This window comes from Paramormyrops kingsleyae, chromosome 8, assembly GCF_048594095.1.
Source record: "Paramormyrops kingsleyae isolate MSU_618 chromosome 8, PKINGS_0.4, whole genome shotgun sequence".
Classification (NCBI taxonomy): domain Eukaryota; kingdom Metazoa; phylum Chordata; class Actinopteri; order Osteoglossiformes; family Mormyridae; genus Paramormyrops; species Paramormyrops kingsleyae.
The window spans coordinates 40,765,622-40,790,915 of record NC_132804.1 but is presented as its reverse complement, the minus strand read 5'-3'; the positions used below and the strand labels follow the sequence as shown (position 1 = coordinate 40,790,915).

Sequence of the window (25,294 nt, the reverse complement as noted above, 5' to 3'; positions counted from 1 at the left end):
TGCTGTTTTATGTGATGAAATGGTAAACTAGTTCATTTAAAGTTAAAGGACAGCCTAGAATTTAACTATGCCATCACCATACAACCAGTTATGGTTAGGATGTCAGACATGCACTGTTACATACTCTTTTCATGTTATAAAGGAAACTTGTTTTATTTGACTTATATTTTCCTTTATAGTTGTTCACTCAACTTTCCAGTGCTTAACATAAGAACATAAGAACTATACAAATGAGAGGAGGCCATTCGGCCCATCAAGCTCGCTTGGGGAGAACTTAACTAATAGCTCAGAGTTGTTAAAATCTTATCTAGCTCTGATTTAAAGGAACCCAAGGATTCAGCTTGCACTATGTTATCAGGAAGACTATTCCATACTCTGACTACACGCTGCGTAAAGAAGTGCTTCCTTAAATCCAGTTTGAAATGTTCTCCCACTAATTTCCACCTATGGCCACGAGTTCTTGTATTTGAACTAATGCTGAAGTAACTATTTGGAGTTGCGGCGGGTGAGCGACGCCGGGCTGGGGTGGGGCTATTGGTGGCCCCGCAGCTCAGTGCATTAACAACGGAGTTTACCCCGGTGAACGAGAGGGTTGTCTCTCTGCGCCTTCGGGTCGGGGATAGGTCTCTGACTGTCATCTGCGCTTATGCGCCAAATGTCAGTTCGGAGTACCCGGCCTTCTTGGATTCCTTTAGCGGTATGCTATTTGGCGTGCCGCGGGGGGATTCCGTTGTTTTGCTGGGGGACTTCAACGCTCACGTGGGCAATGACAGTGTAACCTGGAAGGGGGTGATTGGGAGGAACGGCCTCCCTGATCTGAACCCGAGTGGTGTTCTGTTATTGGACTTCTGTGCAATGCATGGTTTGTCCATAACGAACACCATGTTCGAGCATAAGGGTGTCCATAAGTGGACATGGTACGAACATGCCCGGGGCTACAGGTCGATGATCGATTTTATAATCGTATCGTCTGATCTGCGGCCTTCCGTCTTGGACACTCGGGTAAAGAGATGGGCAGAGCTGTCAACTGATCACCACCTGGTGATGAGTTGGCTTAGGTGGCAGGGGAGGAAGCCGGTCAGACCTGGTAGACCCAAGCGCATGGTGAGGGTATGCTGGGAACATCTGGCAGAGGCTCCTGTTCGCTGGAGCTTTAACTCGTGCCTCCGGCAGAATTCCAACTGCATGCCGGGGGAGGTTGGGGACATTGAGTCTGAATGGACCCTGTTCCGGACCTCCATTGTGGAAGCGGCCGTACGGAGCTGTGGCTGCAGGGTGGTTGGTGCCAGTCGTGGCGGTAACCCCCGTACCCGATGGTGGACACCAGAGGTGAGGGGGGCCGTGAAGCTGAAGAAGGAGGCTTTCCGGGAATTATTAGCCCGGGGGTCTCCGGAGGCAGCTGACGGGTACCGGCGGGCCAGGCGGAACGCAGCTCGGGCGGTCGCAGAAGCAAAAACCCGGGCGTGGGAGGAGTTCGGTAAGGCCATGGAAAGTGACTTTCGGTCGGCCTCAAAAAGGTTCTGGCAAACCATCCGGAGTATCAGGAGGGGGAAGCAGCTCCTGGTTCCTACTATTTATAGTGGGGGGCTGTTGACCTCACCTGGGGACATCACCCGGAGGTGGAAGGAGTACTTTGAGGACCTTCTCAACCCTGCCTCAAGTACATCTACGCACACTGCCTTTGAGACATCTGACGGCACAGAGCCCGAGGGTACTGGGGGGGGGCTTGCCCATCACTGGGGCTGAGGTGGCCACGGTGGTTGAACAGCTCCGTGGTGGCTGGGCCCCAGGGGTGGACGAGATCCGCCCGGAGTACCTGAAGGCTCTGGATGCTGTGGGGCTGTCGTGGCTGACACGCCTTCTCAACAGTGCCGCTGGATTGGCAGACCGGGGTGGTGGTCCCCTTATTTAAGAAGGAGGACTGGAGGGTGTGTTCCAACTACAAGGGGATCACACTTCTCAGCCTCCCTGGGAAAGTCTATTCCGGGGTACTGGAGAGGAGGGTGAGATCGATAGTCGAATCTCGGATTCAGGAGGAACAATGCGGTTTTCGTCCTGGTCGTGGAACACTGGACCAGCTTTATACCCTTGCAAGGGTACTGGAGGGGGCCTGGGAGTTTTCCTATCCAGTGTACATGTGTTTTGTGGATTTGGAAAAGGCTTACGACCGGGTTCCCCGAGGTGCTCTGTGGGGGGTGCTTCGAGAGTATGGGGTCCGGGTTCCACTGTTGTGGGCGATCCGGTCCCTGTACGAACGGAGCAGAAGCTTGGTCTGCATTGCCGGCAATAAGTCGGACGTGTTCCGGGTGCGTGTTGGGCTCCGCCAGGGCTTCCCTTTGTCATCGGTCCTGTTTATAATATTTATGGACAGGATTTCTAGGCGCAGCTAAGGTGTCGAGGGTGTCCAGTTTGGTGACCTCAGGATTGCCTCGCTGCTTTTTGCAGACGATGTCGTCCTGTTAGCTTCATCTGCTGGGGATCTCCAGCATGCACTGGGGCGGTTCGCAGCTGAGTGCGAAGCGGCAGGGATGAGGATTAGCACCTCCAAGTCTGAGATCATGGTTCTCAGCTGGAAACGGGTGGTTTGCCCTCTTCGGGTTGGGGAAGACGTACTGCCTCAAGTGGAGGAGTTTAAGTATCTCGGGGTCTTGTTCACGAGTGAGGGTAGACGAGATCAGGAGCTGGATAGGCGAATCGGAGCGGCGTCTGTAGTTCTGCAGGCGCTTAACCGGTCCGTCGTGGCTAAGAAAGAACTGAGCCAAAAAGCCAAGCTCTCGATCTATTGGTCCATCTTGAGGTGGTTTGGACATCTGGTGCAGATGCCTCCTGGGCGGCTACCCGGAGAGGTTTTTCCGTGCATGTCCTACAGGGAGGAGGCCCCGGGGCAGGCCCAGGACTCGCTGGAGGGATTATATCTCTCGGCTGGCCTGGGAACGCCTCGGTGTCCCCCCCGAGGAGCTGGTGGAGGTAGCTGGGGAGAGGGAGGTCTGGGTGCCTCTCCTGAAGCTGCTGCCCCCGCGACCCGAACCCCGGACAAGCAGCAGATGGTGGATGGATGGATGAAGTAACTATTTGGTTGAACAGCATCCAAACCTGTTAGAATCTTATAGACCTGGATCATGTCCCCCCTCAGTCTCCTTTGCTTGAGGCTGAACAGATTTAGCTCAACTAACCTTTCCTCGTATGACATTCCTCTAAGACCAGGAATCATTCTTGTGGCCCTACGCTGTACCTTTTCTAAGGCCGCAATGTCCTTTTTAAGATATGGTGACCAAACCTGCACACAATATTCTAGGTGAGGTCTCACCAAGGAATTGTATAATCTTAGCATTACCTCCCTTGACTTAAATTCCACACACCTGGAGATATACCCCAACATCCTATTGGCCTTTTTTATTGCTTCCCCACACTGGCGAGAATGAAACATGGAAGCATCAACATACACACTAAGGTCTTTCTCATAATCAGCTACCTTTATTTCAGTAGGTCCCATAAAATACCTGTACTTTACATTTCTGCTCCCTACATGGAGTACCTTACATTTGTCTATGTTAAATTTCATCTGCCAGGTACTGGCCCAGTCACTAAATAAATCAAGATCCCACTGTAGCTGCTGAGCCGCTAGTTCAGTATCTGCTACACCAACCACCTTGGTGTCATCTGCAAATTTCACCAGTTTACTGTATATATTGATGTCTATATCATTTATGTAAATTAGGAACAATAGTGGTCCTAAAATTGAACCCTGCGGTACCCCACTATGAACGCAGGCCCATTGTGACATTGTGCCTCTTATAACTACTCGCTGCTTCCTATCTGTTAACCAGTTATCAATCCAGGTCGCTACAGTTCCTAAAATACCTGTCGCTTTGAGTTTAAGTAAGAGCCTCTTGTGGGAGACAACATCAAAAGCCTTTTGGAAATCTAAGTAGATGACATCATAGGCCTTCTTATCATCAACTTCCTGAGTAGCTTCCTCAAAAATCTCCAACAGATTTGTTAAACAGGATCTACCTCTCCTAAATCCATGCTGGCTATCCCTCAAAATGTTATTTGAGTCCAGGTAATCTACCATTTTATCTTTGATTATAGCCTCCATAACTTTACCAGTTATATAAGTTAGACTGATTGGCCTATAGTTTGACAAATTACTTCTATCCCCTTTTTTGAAAATGGGCGTTATGTTGGCATGCTTCCAATCAGAAGGCACCACACCTTCAGATAAGGATTTTTGAAACAGTAAAGTTAAGGGTCAGCAAATAATATCCCTCATCTCTTTTAACACTATAGGTAGGATGCCATCAGGGCCCTCTGATTTATTTATTTTGAGCTTAGCTAGGCTTTGCAAAACATCAGCTTCAGTTATATATATATTAAGAACATAAGAAATTTACAAACGAGAGGAGGCCATTCGGCCCATCAAGCTCGTTTGGGGAGAACTTAACTAATAGCTCAGAGTTGTTAAAATCTTATCTAGCTCTGATTTAAAGGAACCCATGGGTTTAGCTTCCACTACACTAGCAGGAAGACTATTCCATACTCTAACTACACGCTGTGTAAAGAAGTGCTTCCTCAAATTTGTTTTAAAATGTTCTCCCGCTAATTTCCACTTATGGCCACGAGTTCTAGTATTTAGACTAATATTGAAATAGTCATTTGGCTGAACAGCATCCAGACCTGTTAGAATCTTATAGACCTGAATCATATCCCCCCTTAGTCTCCTTTGCTCAAGGCTAAACAGATTCAGTTCCGCTAACCTCTCCTCATAAGACATTCCTCTAAGACCAGGAATCATTCTCGTAGCTCTTCGTTGCACCTTTTCTAAGGCAGCAATGTCCTTCTTGAGGTATGGTGACCAAACCTGCACACAGTATTCTAGGTGGGGTCTTACCAAGGAATTATATAAGTGTAACATCACCTCCCTTGACTTAAACTCCACACACCTAGAGATATAACCCAACATTCTGTTCTCCTTTTTTATTGCTTCCCCACACTGGCGAGAGTGGGACATGGAAGCATCAACATACATACCGAGATCTTTCTCGTAATCAGCTACCTTTATTTCAGTGGAACCCATAAAATATCTGTACTTTATATTTCTGCTCCCTGCATGGATTACCTTACATTTATCTGTGTTAAATTTCATCTGCCAAGTATCAGCCCATTCGCTAAATCCCATTGAAGCCTCTCTGCTGCTAGATCAGTATCTGCTACACTGCCCACCTTGGTGTCGTCTGCAAATTTAACCAATTTACTGTATGTATTTGTGTCAATATCATTAATGTAAATTAGGAACAATAGTGGTCCTAAAATTGAACCCTGCGGTACCCCACTATGAACGGAGGCCCACTGTAACATTGTGCCTCTAATAACTACTCACTGCTTCCTGTCAGTTAGCCAGTTTTTGATCCAAGCTGCCACAGTTCCTAAAATCCCTGCAGCTTTAAGCTTTAGCAAGAGCCGTTTGTGGGGGACAACATCAAAGGCCTTCTGGAAATCTAAGTAAATCACATCATAGGCCTTTTTGTGATCAATTTCACTTGTAGCTTCCTCAAAGAACTCAAGTAGATTCATTAAGCAGGATCTACCTCTCCTAAATCCATGTTGGCTATCCTTTATAATGTTATTTGCATCTAGGTAATCTACCATTTTCACTTGAATTATAGCTTCCATTATTTTTCCAGTAATGCTAGTTAAACTGATTGGCCTATAGTTTGCTGAATTACTTCTATCCCCTTTTTTGAATATGGGTGTTATATTAGCATGCTTCCAATCTGATGGTACCACACCCGCACTTAGTTATAGACGATGCTGGATTAGTAATAAGAACTGGTAAGTTACTAGTGTCCTCAACAGTGAATACCCGTGAAAAACTATCATTGAACTCATTTACTATATCAATGTTGTTTTCAATTATAAGACCCTTACTATCCTGCAGATTAGTAATTTCAGCTTTTAGAGCTCTTTTAGAGTTAAAATACTGGAAGAAACTTTTAACGTCATCCTTAGCCTCCAATGCGATCTTCCTTTCGACATTCCTTTTAGCTCGCCTAATGTCATTTTTTAACTCAGCCTGTAGATTTAGATACTCTTGCTTTATTCTGTCATCATCAGTTATTTTCCATTTCTGGAACAAAGCCCTTTTCCTCCTTACTTTATACTTTATTTCCCTAGTAAACCACCAAGGTTGCAATTTCCTAAATTGATTCTTGCTGGAAACAGGTATGAAGTCCTCTTGCACTTGCAATAATGTGCTTTTAAAAAATTCCCATGCCTCTTCAACAGTTTTGTTAACATTAATAAAAAATCTGCAGTTCATGAAATAAATGGAAGTGGTAAAACACCTGTGGTGTGTAAAAACATTTGACTGGTAGTGTACGGTGCTGTTTTTCGTAAAGAATAAACTGCATTTGTTTTTAATTTTTTCACATATCATAGCAGACCACTCTGTTATTATAGTTTTGCAACAATGCAATTTTGCTAAGAATACAGTCTACACCATTAACATGCAAGAGAAATCTCTGCAATCCCAAGGACACTCAATTATAGGTCTTGACGATATATTGATTTCAAATTGAAATCACAATTTGAAACAAGGTGATTAGCAAATCGCAAAGGCTGTAATTTAGGAAATGCATAATACAGCATGCCAGACTGTCATAAGTTTCACAAATTCTTGTCATCCTCTTTGCGTGACGGTCATTCTCACTAATCAGAAATGCTGTGCTCCTCACGTGCCAGTCATGCTCACCAAATTGAAGTGGCCCAAAGGACTGCGTATGTGCTGACAAACAATCATGTGAAACCCAAGGAAAAATTGTGATTAGAAATGTTCCCCAAATTGTTCAGTCCTACTCAATTAGATTTGCTTCAACTTTCAGAGCCAATGAATAAATAATATTGATTCTGTCATGACACGCAAATGAAGCACTCGAAGGCAGGTGTAATAAGAACTGAAAGGGGGCTTTATTAAACAAAACTGGAGCAAGGAAATAAACAACCTCAAGGGGTCAAAAGGAGAACAAGAAATTTACAAACAAGTGGAGTTAATTCGGCCTATCAAGGTTTTTTAGGCAGAACTCAACTAATAGCTCAGAGTTGTTAAAATCTTATCTAGCTCTGATTTAAAGGAACGCAGGGTTTTAGTTTGCACTGCACTAACAGGAGGACTATTCCATACTCTACACGGTGTGTAAAGAAGTGCTTTCTAAAATTAATTTTAAAATGTTCTCCCACTAATTTCTACTTATGGCCATGAGTTCTAGTATTTAAACTAATATTGAAGTAGCCATTTGGCTGAATAGCATCCAGACCTGTTAAAATCTTATATATCTGGATCATGTCTCCCCTTAGTCTCCTTTGGTCGAGGCTGAACAAATTTAGCTCAGCTAACCTATCCTCAATAATATGGGGAAGGGCACACATGTTAATGACAATGACCAGACTCGGGTTGATGAGACAAACAGGTACTGAAATACAAAGACTAACAAGAGACAACAAACAACAGGCGTGGATCATCAGGTCCACGTCAGGGAGGAGACTGGAGGGTCAGGTGGACATGACGGGCAGGATGTTACATATTGTACAAGTTTAAGAATATAGATAAAGACTGAAACGCTTCTAGAATTGGAAATACAATACTACAGACAGAACAGAATCTTATAAATCCTATAATGTGAAGTGTGCAATAAATTTGCTATATTTAAAAGTTTTAAATATTTAAATACATATACATATATTTTCACAGCAGACCACTTTGCTGTAATTTTCAGGCGGGTGTTTAAAACAGTTCAGTGATTTGGCATTTTCACCTAGACTGCTCTGAATATAACATCTATCATGCCAAATTTCAGATCGTAATTCACATTTTGTGGAGTGTGTATTTTTTAGCTATGTGTACAATAGTAAATATATGTAAGTGCTGTCTGCAGGAACTTACCAATGCTTTATATAACATGCAAAATTTTCTTAGCCTGTAATGAAGTATTTCATACAGACTTACGCATTCCATTATCAGAAATATCGATAAAGGTCTGGCCAAAAAGTTCATAAAAGTCTTGTGATCTTCCCAACTTCCAGAAATAAATGCAAGCAAAGCCAGCTTCCACAATTAAAGGAGGCCCTCTGAAAATATGCTCTATCTCCCCATTTAGGTGGAAAGTGAATGGGACCAATGTGCCACTGGAGAATGAAACACGGTACAGCCTGGTAGCAGGGAACCTGTTGATTAGCAGCCCACAGTATAGCAGAGATAGTGGCTCTTATCAGTGCCTCGCCATCAATCGCTGTGGCACAATCATCAGTCGAGCTGCAAACCTCAGATTTGGCTGTGAGTGTTTTCTCAAGCACCCTGGAAACTTTGGAGAGTGCCACATATATACTGTTTTATACACTATATATTACTGTTTTGTAGTAATTCGGTAATATAATATTATTTAGCAAAAATTTATTTGCTATTAATTAATTTGATGATTTTTCAGCAGATGTGTTAATTCCAGTGACATTTTGAATTTTCTTATGTGCACCCATACATGTGGATCATCTATATTTTAATCCTATAACCCTGCTGTGATGTTTGTCTATTTTATAATATTTTCTTGCTTGTTTTTCTCAGACCTCCATGACTTTCCCCCAGATGAAAGGAGTCCTCAAACTGTATATGAGGGGGCAGGAGCTACTCTCACCTGTCACCCACCTTCCCACTACCCAAGTATGCTCAAATCCCTTCGAGTTTGCATTACAGAAAAACTACAGAGTCACATATGTAATGAGAAGAATAGGGATGATATCACTGATGATATCTTTTTTCATTATATTTTCTATAATTTTTTCATTGTATTTTCTATAATTACTCATTTTCATTATGGACTCATAACAATTTGTTTTACATATCTTACACTTTCACTGTCTTTACTTACCCCCCTTCCACAGAATGTAAAAGTAAGGATCTGCAAAGTCACACTTTGAGGATCATGGTCTTAAGTCTCATCTTTAAGAACATTGTATGCCCTCTAACTGTACAAATTGTTTATGTTAGCAAATGAACCTCCAGTAAAATGTACACAATTAATTACTGCATATTCAGAATTGTACGTATACAGTGTTGGAGGCTAACATCATGCAAGAAGCTGCTTCATGTGGCATGTTGTCTTTGTCTTGATGAAAAAAAGAAATGTAGCCATTCTGGTAAGGCTACACTGTCAGAAAAAAAGGAAAAAGCCCTGGTACAGTTTTGTTCCTCAAGGTTCAAACATTAACATCAAATGGTACAAACACGTTCCTCAAAGTCCATTTCTGTACCTTAAATTAGACTAAGAGGGACATTTACCTAATGCTACGGTACAATTGACAGGCCATTAAGGGTACTGCCTCAGTGACAAGTAATTGATCCTTCTAAGGTACCAATTGGTATATTTTTTTCTGACACTGTATTGATCCCCTGTTACATCATAATCAGTTAGAAACTGCACCAAAGGTGGAGTTGTTGAGATGTGATCCTATGAGCAACACATCTGAGAATTGAAAGTTTTCTGGAGTAGATATGCTTTTACAACCAGCAGATTTTTTTTAGGTGCATACACTGTTCCTAATTAGTCAGTAATTAGTCTGTGGGATAATATGTTAATGTCTGTATGAATAAATATTATACAACTGCTAATAAATCTGTTTTTCCACTTTTGCAGCACTGTCATACCGCTGGTTCTTCAATGAATTTCCTAATTTTGTCCAGACTACTGATGGTCGATGGTTCATTTCCCAAGTTACAGGGAATCTGTACATAGCCACTGCAGAAGTTAAAGACTCAGGCAACTACTTTTGCTTCACCACAAATAACATGGAAATCAGCACCAAAAGTGTCTTCAGCAGGGCGAACCCACTCACGGTTTTATCTGATGGTTTGTAATCATCCCATAAATTATCAGTGTCACTTTACTTGCATAACGGGTACCCTAATGTTGTGTGACAGATAACATTCAGAGAATTTGTGTAATATTCCAAAGAGTAAAGAGATCAAGTTGTAAACACAATACCTTTGTCAAATAAAATATGTATACCGTACATTATGTTTTTCTCATTTTGCTATTGATGAAAAATTGACATGTGCTATTATTTTTATGGTTTAACTCAGACATGCCTTATTTTTTAACCAATTCACTGCAATCAATTCCAATGTCTTTGTATGCTAGTATTGTGCAGAATGCAGTTGAGAATACAGTATTATAGAATAATCTGCAAAGTGCATTGTGCCTCGTACCCTTGTACCCTGTCATTATCACTAGTTCTTAATTTGTCCTCTTCTTTCTAGCAAACCCCAGAAGGACTGCACCTAATATTAAAGTACGCTTTCCATCTGAGACGTATGCCCTGGCTGGACACACTGCACAGCTTGAATGTTTTGCCTATGGCAAGTGAGTCTTACCAATCACTGGCAAACATAACTGTAATTATAATCAATATCTTTACAGAGTATTTGCATTTCTGAGTATTTGCATTTACATATAATCAAAATTTTAAAAGAAATCAGCTGAAAAGTTATGTGATATTGTGCATAAAGCCACAGCTTGCATTAATACTATGTTTATGTTTTTTGATAAGTACTTTATAAAGAGGACTTTGTAAACAAGTAGTTAGTCCTTTTGAGATTTGATTGTTCTTCTTTGCTTTCTGTTTAATTACCCCTAGTAGCAAATTATTTATACATGTGTAGAATAATTCAACCCTATACAAATTTACTTTTGTAGTTTTGACCATGACCTCAGTTTACACTTTGCCTTTAATTAAGAGGTGGGTGGTTGCAAGACTACCAGTTTGGCTCCTCTCCTGTGTTTTCTACTTGCTTTCTTTCCATCTTCTTTTTTCCATTTCATGTACCATTCTGTATAAATGATGTAATAATGGATTGCCACATACCCTTGTCTAGAACTTCAAGGCCACTAAAATTCTTATATAGTACTGTCTTTTGTCTTGCACTATGTGGTCTCTTTTAGTGCACTGCTGTTTCATCCTTAATTGTTGTTGGTCCTATTGTCCCCACATGCATTTTCCCCTTACTTGCAACCGTGGCACCAAAATTTCCTGGGAACACATGTGAAAATAAAACTTCATACTTTAAAACAAAACAATTAAGGTATTTCAAGGTACAAGCTCATGTCTGCCAAGCAACTAAAATGTATGAGCAGCTTATAACTGTAATAAATGAATTTAGACATATGCATGCATTGAGATGATGGCAGTTGCTAGTTTATATTTTTTTATTAGACCACAGTGTGTTTACTATATCCCCAGTGAGACAAAAATGGACTGTTGATAATTATAATAACAATAATAATAATAATAATCTAATAATAATAATAGTCTCGTCTTTTGCTGGAGTTCTTTAAACATATTATGCATTATTGACATCACATTCAAAGCATTATTAGATGTGTCCTTCCATGTCCATTTATTTGTTTAGTGTTGTTAGCATCCATTACGTATATACTTTTAAAAAAGCATTACAATATTAAACAAAACAGTAACTATTATTAACTAATTTACATTGTTCAAGTAGTTTCTATTTGTTTCCTTTTATAAAAGGTATAAAGATATTCAAGGTACCCCCCTCCAGAAAATGAGGGAAGGCTACATATACATTTTACAGAATAATAACTGCAATGATTGCAAATGCGCCTGAACTTGGATCACCGGGGCCCCGCCCTGGAGCTAGGCCTGAGGGTGGGGCTCGATGGCGAGCGCCTGGTGGTCAGGCCTGCACCCATGGGGCCTGGTCGGACACAGCCCGAACAAGGCATGTGGGTCCCCCCTCCAATGGGCTCACCACCTGTAGGAGGGGTCAGGTGCTGTGTGAGTTAGGCAGTGGCTGAAGGCAGGGACCTTGGCAGGCCGATCCTCAGCTGCAAAAGCTAGCTCTAGGGAGATGGAATGTCACCTCTCTGGAGGGGAAGGAGCCTGAACTGGTGTGCGAGGTTGTGAGGTTCCGACTAGATATAGTTGGGCTCACCTCAATGCACGGCTTGGGGTCTGGAACCAGTCTCTTGAGGGGGGTTGGACCCTCCTCCACCTTGGAGTTGCTCACGGAGAGAGGCGCCGAGCAGGGGTGGGCATACTTCTTGCCCCCTGGCTGGGGGCCTGTACATTGGGGTTTACTGCGGTGGACGAAAGGGTAACCTCCCTTTGCCTTCGGGTGGGGGGGGCGGGTCCTGATTGTTGTTTGCACTAAGCGGCAGTTCAGAATACACACCCTTTTTGGAGTCCTTGGAAGGGGTGTTGGAGAGGACTCCCCCTAGGGACTCTCTTGTTCTGCTGGGGAACTTCAATGCTTATGTGGGCAATGACAGTGAGACCTGGAGTGGCGTGATTGGGAGGAATGCCCCCCCTGATCTGAACCAGAGTGGTGTTCTGCTATTGGGCTTCTGTGTTCATCACGGATTGTCCATAATGAACACCATGTTCAAACATAAGGGTGTCCATATGTGCACATCGCATCAGGACACCCTAGGCCGCAGTTTGATGATTGACTTTGTGGTCGTGTCATCGGTCTTACGGCCCTATGTATTGGACATTCGGGTGAAGAGAGGGGCGGAGCTGTCAACCGATCAACACCTGGTGGTAGGTTGACTCCGCTGGTGGGGGAGGAAGCCGATCAGGCCTGGCAGGCCCAAGCGTATAGTGAGGGTCTGCTGGGAATGTCTGGTGGAATCACCTGCCAGGAGGAGCTTCAACTCTCATCTCTGGCAAAACTTTGCCCAAGTCCCAGGGGAGGCAGGGGACATTGCGTCTGAAAGGGCTATGTCCACGCCTCCATTGTGGAGGCGGCTGACCAGAGCTGTGGCCGTAAGGTGGTCGGTGCCTGTTGCAGCGGCAATCCCCGAACATACCGTCAATCTGAATGCTGTCAATCTGAAGAAGGAGTCCTATCGGGCATTTTTGGTCTGTGGGACTCCAGAAGCAGCCGACGAATACTGGTGGGCCAAGCGGAATGCAGTTTTGCTGGTCACTGAGGCAAAAATTTGGGTGTGGGAGGAGTTTAGTGAGGCCATGGAGAACGACTTCCGGATGGCTTCGAAGAGATTCTGGTCCACCATCCAGTGGCTCAGGGCGGGAAAGCGGTGTAGCATCAACACTGTGTATGGTGGGGATAGGGTGCTGCTGACCTCAACTCGGGACGTTTTGGGTTGGTGGAGGGAGTACTTCGAAGACCTCCTCAATCCCACCGACACACCTTCCAACAAGGAAGCAGAGTCTGGGGATATGGGGGTGGACTCCCCTATCTCTGGGGTGGAGGTCGCTGAGGTGGTTAAAAAGCTCCTCGGTGGCCAGGCCCCAAGAGTGGATGAGATCCGCCCGGAGTTCCTCAAGGCTCTGGATGCTGTGGGGCTCTCCTGGTTGACACGCATCTGCAGCATCGCGTGGACATCGGGGGCAGTGCCTCTGGACTGGCAGACCGGGGTGGTGGTCCCCCTCTTTAAAAAGGGGGACTGGAGGGTGTGCTCCAACTATAGGGGGATCACACTCCTCAGCCTTCCCTGGTAAGGTCTATTCGGGGGTCCTGGAGAGGAGCGTCCGTCGGATTGTTGAACCTTGGATTCAGGAGGAGCAGTGTGGTTTTCGCCCTGGCCATGGAACAGTGTACCAGCTGTATACTCTCAGCAGGGTCCTGGAGGGTGCATGGGAGTTTGCCCAACCAATCTACATGTGGTTTGTGGACTTGAAGAAGGCATTCGACCATGTCCCTTGGGGAATCCTGTGGGGAGTGCTAGGGGAGTATGGCGTGCCGGGCTTACTTATAAGGGCTGTTCGGTCCCTGTATGACTGGTGTCAGAGCTTGGTCCGCATTGTCCTGAGTAAGTCGGACTCGTTTCCGGTGAGGGTTGGACTCTGCCAGGGCTGCCCTTTGTCACTGATTCTGTTCATAACTTTTATGGACAGAATTTCTAGGCGCAGCTAGGACGTTGAGGGTGTTTGGTTTGGTGACCTTCAGCTCTCACTGGAGCAGTTCGCAGCCGAGAGTGAAGCGGTTGAGATGAGAATCAATCCAAGACTTTGGTCCTCAGCTGGAAAAGGTTGGAATGCTCTCTCTGGATCGGGGATGGGGTTCTTCCCCAAGTGAAGGAGTTTAAGCATCTCGGGGTCTGGACGCCTCCCTGGTGAGGTGTTCTGGGCATGTCCCACTGGGAGGAGGTCCCGGGGAAGACCCAGGACACGCTGGAGAGACTGTCTCTTGGCTGGCCTGGGAACGCCTCGGGATTCCCCCAGAGGAGCTGGACGAAGTGGCCGGGGAGAGGGAAGTCTGGGTTTCCCTGCTTAGACTGTTGCCCCTGCGACCTGACCCGGACAAGCGGTAGAGGATGGATGGATGGATGATTCCAAATGATTATAGAATGTTAGCAAATGACTAATTTTCATCATTAAATTAAATGTCTGCAATAAAAATGTTTACCACCAATTGAGATTTTCTGTAAAAGAAATAAGGCCAAGTAAATTTAATTTCCCAAATTCAAAATAATTTCTAAAGCTTAATTGTGCTGGAGCTTGGCTGTCTAAGCCTCTGTGCCTGTGATTAGATGGTTGCCAGTTCAGGCCTCAGGACAATAGTCATATGTCCATGGGCCCTTCAGCAAGGCCCTTAACTCCCAGTTCCAGGGGTGCTGCATGCTGGTTGACCCTGTACTGCAACCTCCAAACTTGCTCTAACCTGTACATGTTTCTGTGAGTCTCATGGAGAGCAAAATGGGGTACGAGCATTTCCCCAGGAGTATTATTAATAGTGTTAGTATCCCATTCTGTTGTATAGTTGAACATTTACTGATGCACTTAACAACAACTGTCAGCTTGACAGTCTTGAATGGAAAACGCAATTTCTGTATGCTTTGACTATAAGCGGATAACTTGGTTATTTTGTAATCACAGCAGGAAACTTTCCTGACCTCTGCCATTTTCCCCCAAGTCCTGTACCACAGATACGCTGGAGGAAAGTGGATGGGAACTTGCCTTCCAAGGCCTCCACGGGTGCCAGTGGGCCCATTCTGATACTGCCAGAGCTTGAATTTGATGATGAAGGGATATATGAGTGTGAGGCCGAAAATTCAGAGGGTCGTGACGTCTACCAAGGTCGCATTATACTGCAAGGTAACAGATAAATGAATTTCTCTTCCAATTTAACCACAGATAAAAAAAAGCACATTACCACAGTGTTGTATTTTCCTTGGTTGTATTTAGAATGATTTGTAAATGTGGTTTATGTACTGTTTCTGGAATACTTATCACGATCAACAACTTTCTCATAGCCCAGCCAGAATGGCTGCATGTAATGAGTGACTCAGAGGTCGAAATAAGTTCAGAACTGCGCTGGAGTTGTGCATCAGCAGGGAAGCCTCGTCCGTCTGTGCGCTGGTTGCGCAATGGGCAGTCAATCAGCACACAGGTTTGCAAAAAAAACATTTTAACTAAAATATATCATGATATTCAGCACTGTCAATAGAATCAAACCATTTAAATATAACATTCATTTATTATTGTATGTTCTGCTACTACTTCATAATTATAATCTACTTGGACATCAGGATCGAATTGAAGTCAACGGTGGACTGCTGAAAATAAGCCATTTGGCACTAGAAGACTCTGGGATGTACCAGTGTGTGGCTGAGAACAAGCATGGCACCATCTATTCTAATGCAGAACTAAGGGTTCAAGGTGAGATGCCAAAATGAACACATTAAGGTACTACCATACATAAATTTAAGAGATGGAGATTTTCAAAAGGAATATATTAACTATCTATCCATCCTGCTTGTTCAGTATTGTGATATCTTGGATCCTGTACAGCAATGTCAGGCCAGGGAGCACCCTGAATAGGATGCCAGTACATCCCAGGGCAACATTAGAAACCAGAGAATTTGGAAGAAACTCAGATAAACATGAAAGGGCATGTGACACGCACACAGCACCAATGGCCAGAATTGAGCTGCACACTAAGAGGTGTAAGGCTGTAGTGTTAATCACTGTCCGAAAAGTTTCTTGAATTGTTGAGTTGACTTGAATTTTTGTCTATAAATTTCCATTAATGTACAATTGTGTGCGTATGTCCTCAGTGTTTCCTGGATTAGGCTCCAGGCTCACTGGACCCTGCACGCAATAAGCCATTAAGGAAAATGAAATGGGTATTTTTAAGGAAAATTAAATGAATATTTATGAAGCAATAATTCAAGTTTTAAATTAATCTTCTTCTTTATACTTTATTTTTTTTTTACTAACCTATCATACTTATGTTGCACCACTGTGTTGATGCATTGTATTGTCCCTGTCAGGCCTCCCCAACTAGCTCATCAGAATAATTTTTTATCCTCTATATAGTGTGTCTTTTCATGTCTTTTCTCTCGGCTCTATCTCTATTATTTCCTCTTCTTGCCTCTGTTTCCCTGGCCTGCCATAGTCCTGGCCCCAGATTTTCGCCAGAATCCAGTTCGGAGGCTTGTTCCAGCAGCGCGAGGGGGGCAGGTGATGATGGAGTGCAAGCCACGTGCTGCCCCCAAACCCACCCTCTTCTGGAGCCGTGGCACAGAGCTTCTGACTAACAATAGCAGGCAAGACATAGCTGTCCATTACTTAGTCACTCAAAACATTCATTTAAGTTTTCTGGATTTTGTGTCTCTTCTTCTCATCCTCATATTAAGTAGTGTCATTTTTTGTCATTGTTCTGTTCACCCATACTTATTCATAATATTTATTAAGAATACATATTTTAATAAATATTTAATTTTAAATGTGTATTTTGATGTGAGATTGTCTGTAGATATTGTACATATGGAAGATACAATGTTCAGCTATGATTGTCCATGTCCTAGTTGAAATAATATTTAGGGAAGTACAAACATTTCTTTTCCCTCTGATGTGTTTTTTTAATCCTCTGTCTCAGTCTTGTTCTTCAAACTGATTTTTTCCCCTCAAGAGTTTGTCTGTATTTATCATGTTTGGTGTTCTATTCAGTTTTACGATCCTAGCTAAATGACAAGTATCTTCAAAACCTGAAGCTGTTACCACCACACCTAACAATGCTGGTATGCTGGGATCTTACAACCTCTTACCCTGTCCAGGGCATTGCCCTGCCTTGTGCCTTGTGAATCCTAAGATAGACTGCATGCAGGCTCACCATGACCCTGTATTGGATAAGTGGTTGAAAGATGGGGAGATGTTGCTGTATGTAAATAATATGTGGTATAAAAATGCATTAATAGTGGCATAAACATGCATCAATCAATAAACAGATTATTGTAGTTGAGATTCAGCTGCATTTAATATGTACTGCCATAATCAATTCTAATTGACTTTTGTGGCCAAAATACTCCTTGAAGATACCCCTACTTCTGGGTTGTGCACTGTTGTGTTCATATGCTTCAGGTAGATATGCTAAGTAGCAGTGCCAGCACGTTTTCAAAATGCAGGATGACAGAGGAAGGCTCATTAGTATTCATAAAGGATACTGGATACCTACCGGATAATCTATGCGTTATGGACATGAACTTTGTGATTTGACACTTTTGGCAAAAACTCACCCTTGTTTTGCCTTGCAGAACTCATTCTCTAATGGTTAAGATAATCTTTGCACTATGATGCTTTTTGGACATGGTCCTATTTTGTAGTGCAAAAAAGTAATAGTTTTTGCTAACTATGGTAGCAGTAATCAAGACCATTAGTTGAATTAGCTAATTAGCAAGTAATATTAGGCCTAGCCTAATATTACTTGCTAATATTAATATTACTATTACTATCAGTTTAACATATGGCAATATTCATTAAAAAGTAAGATATCAGCATCAGTTCAATATGTCGATCTTGGTTGATACTGCCGGCCAATATTAAACTTTATAATAATATACAAAGTTATCAGCACCAGAGCTAAAGGCACAAAAAAAATTGTAGATGACTGAATTGGACGATCAGCCATTTCTTGTAGTGGAGGACGAGGGATTTTACTGGGTCATTTATCACTTAAAGAGGTGTACAAGCCTGCAGCGTTTACAATTAATTAATTCTGGCCATCAGATCAATCTCTCATTTTCCACAGAATAAAAAGAAATATGTGACATCATTCTGCTTATCTACGTCAGCAAGTTTGGCCAATTTCACTGCCGGCACCCCGCCCCCTCGCCCCCACTGTCCCAGCCTGACAAGTGTCTGACTGGTTTGCTGATTAATGCTATTGACAGTCTGTCGGTATTCATCAAATTTCTACAATGGTGCAGCTCTAGTTAGTAGAGCTGGTTTGGGATTAAAAATCAGCCCTGGACGTTTGTTCAGTAGTTGGGTTTTTTGACAATTTATGCTGGTTTGTTCTCCCTCTTTACTAATATGCCCGTCACCTCTGCTTGACCCATCTGTCTCTTTCTTAATGTGGCCCAGATGAGCCATGCCTGTTGCTTGTTACCCCTCGTTAATCTTTGTATTTCAGTACGTGTCTGTCTTGTCAGTCTCAGACCGGTCATTGATGTCAGTCCTCCTGTTTGCCTGTGTCCTTCCCCATATTGGCCTTCTTGTTTTGATCCCTCACGGTCTTGTTAGTTTCCCTGCTCACATTCAGTTAATAGAACCCCTTTTTGCCTAACACCAGCTTCCAAGCCCTTCGTCCTGCATGCTGTGCCAATATTTAAGTTCCCATGGTCATTTTTGAATTCTTAGTGAAGTTGAAATTTAGGTTTTAGAGAGAAATTAAAGATTTCCCTAGTCAAGTCAAGTGAAATCATTTAATTTATATTGCACTGTTAAAATCAACCAGTGGCTTTACATCAATAAAAACAATAAGCATAAAAGGCAAGGGGAAAAAAACTAATTACATCAGTACTCGGCAAATAAATGAGTTTTTAGCCTCAACTTAAAACATTCAATAGTGGGTGCAGATCGGACATGGCGAGTGAGCATGTTCCACAACTTGGACCCAGCCACGGAGAAAGCATGGTCACCTTTCTTCCTCAAACGGCTGGTTGGTATGGAGAGCAGCAACTGATCAGATGACCTCAGGGCTCTCGGTGGACAGTACAAATGTATGAGGTCACTGATATAGGCTGGTGTTCCCCCATTCAACGCTTTAAAAATGAACAGTAAAATTTTTAACTCTACTTGAAGTTTCACCGGTAACCAGTGTAACAATGTTAAAATGACTGATGTGGCACATTTTTTAAGATTTGATTAGTAGGCGTGCAGCAGAATTTAGCACCACCTGCAGTAGAGACAACGCAGTCTGGCTGTCCCAAAAATAAAGTGCATTACAATAGTCCAGGCCAGAGCATGTGAGCGGAGCGGAGCGTGAGCGAGGAGCGGAGCGGGCGGAATTTGATCAGAGCGTGGAGCAGTTTTTTAATTAAGGCTGGAGCGGTCGCTTTGTCTCGCTCCAATTTCGCTCCGATACCGCTCACACCACAATTCTGAGGCGTGCCCAAATCTACCCAGAATTCATCTGTACAATTATCAAGACTGTTACACAAATTGGCCGAGATGGAATTCGCAAAGTATTTCACAAAGGAAACTGATAAATCATAAAAGTGTACTATTCTTATCAAACGTATAGATGACAAGAATGTACAGCAAGAACAACAATGTGGTGAAACTGTTTCAGTGAGTAAAGATTCACTTTGGAATCACTTTTCTCAGAAACATGAGTGTGCTACGTGAACAAGCGAAAGCCAGAGCAAAACGCGTGCAAGTTTTATATGGTTGTAGCATATCAAGTCTATAAAGTAAATTAAAGTATAAAAGCCTATAAAGTAAATATTGGTAATCAAATAAATTCGTTTTGTCATTCAAAGTAGGTCTAATAAGATTTTTTTTTAATTTCACGTAACGTAAAATTTTACACGGCAGCCGCAGGCAATCGCTGCCAATAAAGTCAATGCATCAGTTTACACCAGATCCACTGCGTTGCGTCTCCGCTACGTCTCTGTTCCGTCACGCGTCCGGCAGTCCGTCGAGATGCGCATCAAGTCTATTTTTGACGGATACTAATACGGTGTTTGACCCCCTTTCACCTTCAGAGCTGCCTTAATTCTACGTGGCATTGATTCAACAAGGTGCTGAAAGCATTCTTTAGAAATGTTGGCCCACAATGATAGGATAGCATCTTGCAGTTGATGGAGATTTGTGGGATGCACATCCAGGGCACAAAGCTCCCATTCCACCACATCCCAAAGATGCTCTATTGGGTTGAGATCTGGTGACTGTGGGGGCCATTGTAGTACAGTGAACTCATTGTCATGTTCAAGAAACCAATTTGAAATGATTCGAGCTTTGTGACGTGGTGCATTATCCTGCTGGAAGTAGCCATCAGAGGATGGGTACATGGTGGTCATAAAGGGATGGACATGGTCAGAAACAATGCTCAGGTAGGCCGTGGCATTTAAACGATGCCCAATTGGCACTAAGGGGCCTAAGTGTGCGAAGAAAACATCCCCCACACCATTACACCACCACCACCAGCCTGCACAGTGGTAACAAGGCATGATGGATCCATGTTCTCATTCTGTTTACGCCAAATTCTGACTCTACCATTTGAATGTCTCAACAGAAATCGAGACTCATCAGACCAGGCAACATTTTTCCAGTCTTCAACTGTCCAATTTTGGTGAGCTTGTGCAAATTGTAGCCTCTTTTTCCTATTTGTAGTGGAGATGAGTGGTACCCGGTGGGGTCTTCTGCTGTTGTAGCCCATCTGCCTCAAGGTTGTGCGTGTTGTGGCTTCACAAATGCTTTGCTGCATACCTCGGTTGTAACGAGTGGTTATTTCAGTCAAAGTTGCTCTTCTATCAGCTTGAATCAGTCGGCCCATTCTCCTCTGACCTCTAGCATCAACAAGGCATTTTCGCCCACAGGACTGCCGCATACTGGATGTTTTTCTCTTTGCACACCATTCTTTGTAAACCCTAGAAATGGTTGTGCATGAAAATCCCAGTAACTGAGCAGATTGTGAAATACTCAGACCGGCCCGTCTGGCACCAACAACCATGCCACGCTCAAAATTGCTTAAATCACCTTTCTTTCCCATTCTGACATTCAGTTTGGAGTTCAGGAGATTGTCTTGACCAGGACCACACCCCTAAATGCAATGAAGTAACTGGCATGTGATTGATTGATTAGATAATTGCATTAATGAGAAATTGAACAGGTGTTCCTAATAATCCTTTAGGTGAGTGTATATGGGAGTGACACATTATTTTATCCATAGAAACATAGATAAATGTTATGTTAAATGTTATTCTCCCGTGGTCATGTGATCTCGCAAACCAGCGGCGCGCCGGATCAGATACGGACCACAAACGCGTCCAGTGTGAATTGGCGGACAACCTCGGACAGAATGCGAATGCAGCGCAGTCGCACCGCAGCGGATACAAATCCAGTGTAAATCAGGGGTGTCGGACTGCCGGACGCGTGACGGAACAGAGACGTAGCGGAGACGCAACGCAGCGGATCTGGTGTAAACTGATGCATTGACTTTATTGGCGGCGATTGCCTGCGGCTGCCATGTCGGAAACGCACCGCAACGGATACGCATCCAGTGTAAATCAGGGGTTAGTGCGAATTAGAGCGGAGGAGCGGGCGGAGCCAACAGCCTCTTGAGCGAGGAGCGGAAATTCTCACCACTCCGCTCCGCTCACATGCTCTGGTCCAGGCATGAGGTAATAAAAGCATGGGTGAACACCTCAAAATCACTAAAAGAGTACATGCGCTTGACCTTGCTTAAAACTCTGAGATGGTAAAAAGATTTAATGACTGCATTTACAGTGTCTACAGGTATCTCAGCTCACAAACTTAACTTTGTTCGAGGACTCAGTTCGCAACCTGAAAAGTTCGTGACCTGAATAATTTTTCCCCATTAAAAAATAATGTAAACACAAATAATTCATTCAGTAACACTGAATTTTTTTCTTTTTTTCATGTTTTTCTGTGACCAAGAATATAGACTTGAATTAAAATAACCTTAAAGAGCAAAAAAGGGAAAGAGAACATATGTTTATGGAAGGCGGATCAATACACAACTGAGTATATGCTTGTTGGCAGCCTGGTTGTTCGAAAGACGCCAAAACACGGAAATAGGGTGACCACCTAATCCATGTCAGGAGGGACAGTATGAGCTACAACAGGATTTGTAAACATTTCAATTAAAAGGACCAGGATTTCACGTAAGCACTGGGTTCTTGCCGTATGCTGATTGGTCAGTCTCCTATAATCATGCATATGTATCAGTAATGTTAATGCGAAACAGCTGGATGAGTCTTTCAATCTAGGAACTAACCAAACATTTTGCAGAGCACAGAACCCTTTCAGCTTTAAAGTAGTTTGTTAAAGCTGAAGTAGCTCATAGTGTCCCTCCTGACATGGATTAGGTGGTCACCCTACACGGAAAAGAACCACAAAGCATTAAAAGACTGAGTAACAGTCAAAAACAACACAGTAATTTCGAAAATGTGATTTTTTTTATTATACTGTACATTATTTTCATATGCCTAAAATTTTTATGTACATTTCGTGATGCCACGCGTTGTATGGCGATGAACTTCTTTGTTTGTACTGTAAACAAACAATACGCAGTTGCCACTATGTCTGAATGGAGAATATAACACTTAAATAGGAGTTACTTAATAATTCATGTTATTAATAGAGTACTGTAATTTTATGTATAGATATGTGACTGTTAAAAAACACAACATTCTCTCTCTATTTTTTTTCGTTTTTCAGATATTCAACCTCTGAAGTGATATAGTAAAGACATATTTTTACAACAAGTTTTTTATACATTCCACAACCGTTCTTGGGCATAATGTACACTTCTTCAGTTCTTTGTGGCGCTTTCAATAGACCCTTTTTGGGGATATTTGTGTGTTCGCAGCCTGAAACATGGTACAAAAAATTTTCAAATATCTGGTTCGCCACCCAATTTGTTCATGAACAGGATTGTTCATGGGTCGAGGTAGCCTACTGTATTTGTTTGTCAAATTTAAAATCCAAATCAAATGAAAAACCAAGATTCTTAGTGTGCAGTCTAATGGAGTCTGCTAGTGGTCCCAAATCATAAGCTACATGACTGACAGCAACCAGGGATCCAATTATTAATATCTTCGTCTTGCTCTCATTCAGGTTTAGGAAATTTGTCACCATCCACTGCTTCATGTCCTTTAGGCAGTCAAACAGGCGTTGCAGCGCATTGGGGTAAATGAGTTTCAAAGGGAGGTAGAGCTGCGTTCGTCAGCGTAGCAGTGATAGCACACTCAGTGCTTTGATATTATGCAACACAGCTAAACACCTGTGGTACACCATACGGGGGGGTGGCAGTGTCGGATGGGGCTCCGTTAAAAGATACTGAAAAGGTTTGCAATGCAGATCCCAAGATGCCCACCCAATGCTCCAGGCACTCTAAAAGAACGTGTTGATCTGTCTGGGGGACTGATTAAAGTGCTTAATGTGTTAAATAAAACCTTTGGTTGATGGTTGTGTTTTGATATCAAGTCAGAGAAATATTTTGCTCTTGCTGATTTTATGGCTTCCTGGAAGATGCTTAAGGATTTTAATTTGATGACACCTGCAGCCTGTCCTTCTTTCACTTTCTTTCTTTTACCGTCATACCCTAAATAATCAAATCATCTTGGGGCCAATGATTTAAATAACTACTAAATAAAAATAATGTTCATTAAAATATGTAGTTCATGTAACTAAAAATGAAAAATTAATTGCATGAAAATTTTAAGATGTACCACATGAAAGCATGAGAATGTATGCTTCCTATCTATATGTACTAGTATATTTATTGGTTGAGACAGCCTTGAAATTCAACACAGCCTAATTTTATAAAAGCAGTCATAGCATATGGTGTATCTCTGCATGTTGCCCTTTATATATTTCACATTTCATTGCTCTGCTCTGTTTAGGGTGACGGTCACACCAGATGGTAATCTCTGGATCACTAACATCAGTCGGGCAGATGAGGGAAAATACACCTGCTTTGCAGAGAATTACCTTGGCAAGGCCAATAGCACAGGTCACCTCTCAGTTCGAGGTATGCTCTCTCCCCAGCTTCCTCTTTTGCTAACCTGTAATATTTTGCTACATTTGTGGGAAAGGACATCTTAAAAATACTATTTGAATTATACTGGGTACTATTCAATATTGAATTATATTGAATGCCATTTACTTATGTAATCTTTATTAACAATTTTCATTTCTAGACTGTCTCTAATATTTATATTTCTCTGTCTGTATCCCCTAATTGCCTCTAATTCTTTCCATCTAATTCTCTCCTCTCCAGATGCAACCAAAATTACTCTAGCTCCCTCCAATGCAGATATCAACCAAGGAGACAATGTCACCTTACAGTGTCATGCATCTCATGACCCCACTATGGACCTAACTTTCACCTGGTCACTAAATGGAGTCCTGTTGGACCTAGAAGAACCCCACGGACACTTTCGTCGTACAGAGACTGTGAGTTATAATCACAACATCTATTGAGACATAACCCTATTTCAAAGTGACATATGTACAGATTTATTTAAACTCATGAGTATGGAATTTATTTCATAGGAAACACTTAGAGTATTATAATTGAAACCCCATGTTTGGTTTAATTTATATATTTTAAAGAACTATTCCAATTTCCCTTAGTGTGTCATATTCGTAAGATCAAGTAATTGTAGTAAATTTTAAGTTGACCTACATAATGTATATGACTCAGATTTGCTTAGAGTTCCACTTAATAGCAATGGATAAATAAGTACTCTTCCTTTGGCTTCCTACAAAATATGATCTGGCGTGCATTTCCCGATAACGATTAATCTTATTGAATGACGAACAAGATAACGGATGACATAGGTAAAGAACGAGTCAGATTTTTCAGTGTTTCCCAAAAGCCTTCATTATTACAGATTTAATGAACGATTTTAAAGTAGTTCTTTGTTGGCTCCTCCCCAGCCTCCATGTGAGAAAAGCACAGAGTTTTGATAACAGGAACATTCATCGTACAGTCCCCTACAAAGGTATTGGAACAGCAAGGCCAATTAATTTATTTTTGCTGTGCATTGAAGAAGTTTTTGTGTGAGATCAAAAGATGAATATGAGAAGAGAGATCAGAGTTTCAGCTTCTATTCCCTGGTATTTACATCTAGAAATGTTAAACACCATAGAACAGCAGATGGTAATCTCTGGATCACTAACATCAGTCGGAGAGATGAGGGAAAATACACCCGCTTTGCAGAGAATAACCTTTGGAGGGCCAATAGTACAGGTCACCTCTCAGTTCGAGGTATGCTCTTTCCCC

General features: G+C 42.6%; 2 protein-coding genes across 3 annotated transcripts in view; both read left to right on the top strand.

Annotated features, from left to right (window-relative positions):
- Positions 1-25,294, top strand: part of LOC111839630 (contactin-2-like) — a 144,867-nt gene that overhangs the window by 68,762 nt on the left and 50,811 nt on the right. For both annotated transcript variants that reach the window (XM_072715872.1, XM_072715873.1), the window contains 10 exons: positions 8,154-8,329; positions 8,615-8,710; positions 9,684-9,896; positions 10,307-10,409; positions 14,948-15,129; positions 15,288-15,424; positions 15,564-15,693; positions 16,433-16,583; positions 23,910-24,037; positions 24,287-24,462. In XM_072715872.1, the coding sequence (XP_072571973.1) occupies positions 8,154-8,329; positions 8,615-8,710; positions 9,684-9,896; positions 10,307-10,409; positions 14,948-15,129; positions 15,288-15,424; positions 15,564-15,693; positions 16,433-16,583; positions 23,910-24,037; positions 24,287-24,462 (1,492 nt within the window). The remainder of the gene's footprint in view (positions 1-8,153; positions 8,330-8,614; positions 8,711-9,683; positions 9,897-10,306; positions 10,410-14,947; positions 15,130-15,287; positions 15,425-15,563; positions 15,694-16,432; positions 16,584-23,909; positions 24,038-24,286; positions 24,463-25,294) is intronic.
- The window catches only part of LOC140592358 (chitinase-3-like protein 1), a 137,532-nt gene continuing 131,119 nt past the window's right edge, over positions 18,882-25,294 (top strand). Inside the window, exon 1 of the mRNA XM_072715874.1 lies at positions 18,882-18,885. The gene's annotated coding sequence lies outside the window, so the exon portion shown is untranslated. The remainder of the gene's footprint in view (positions 18,886-25,294) is intronic.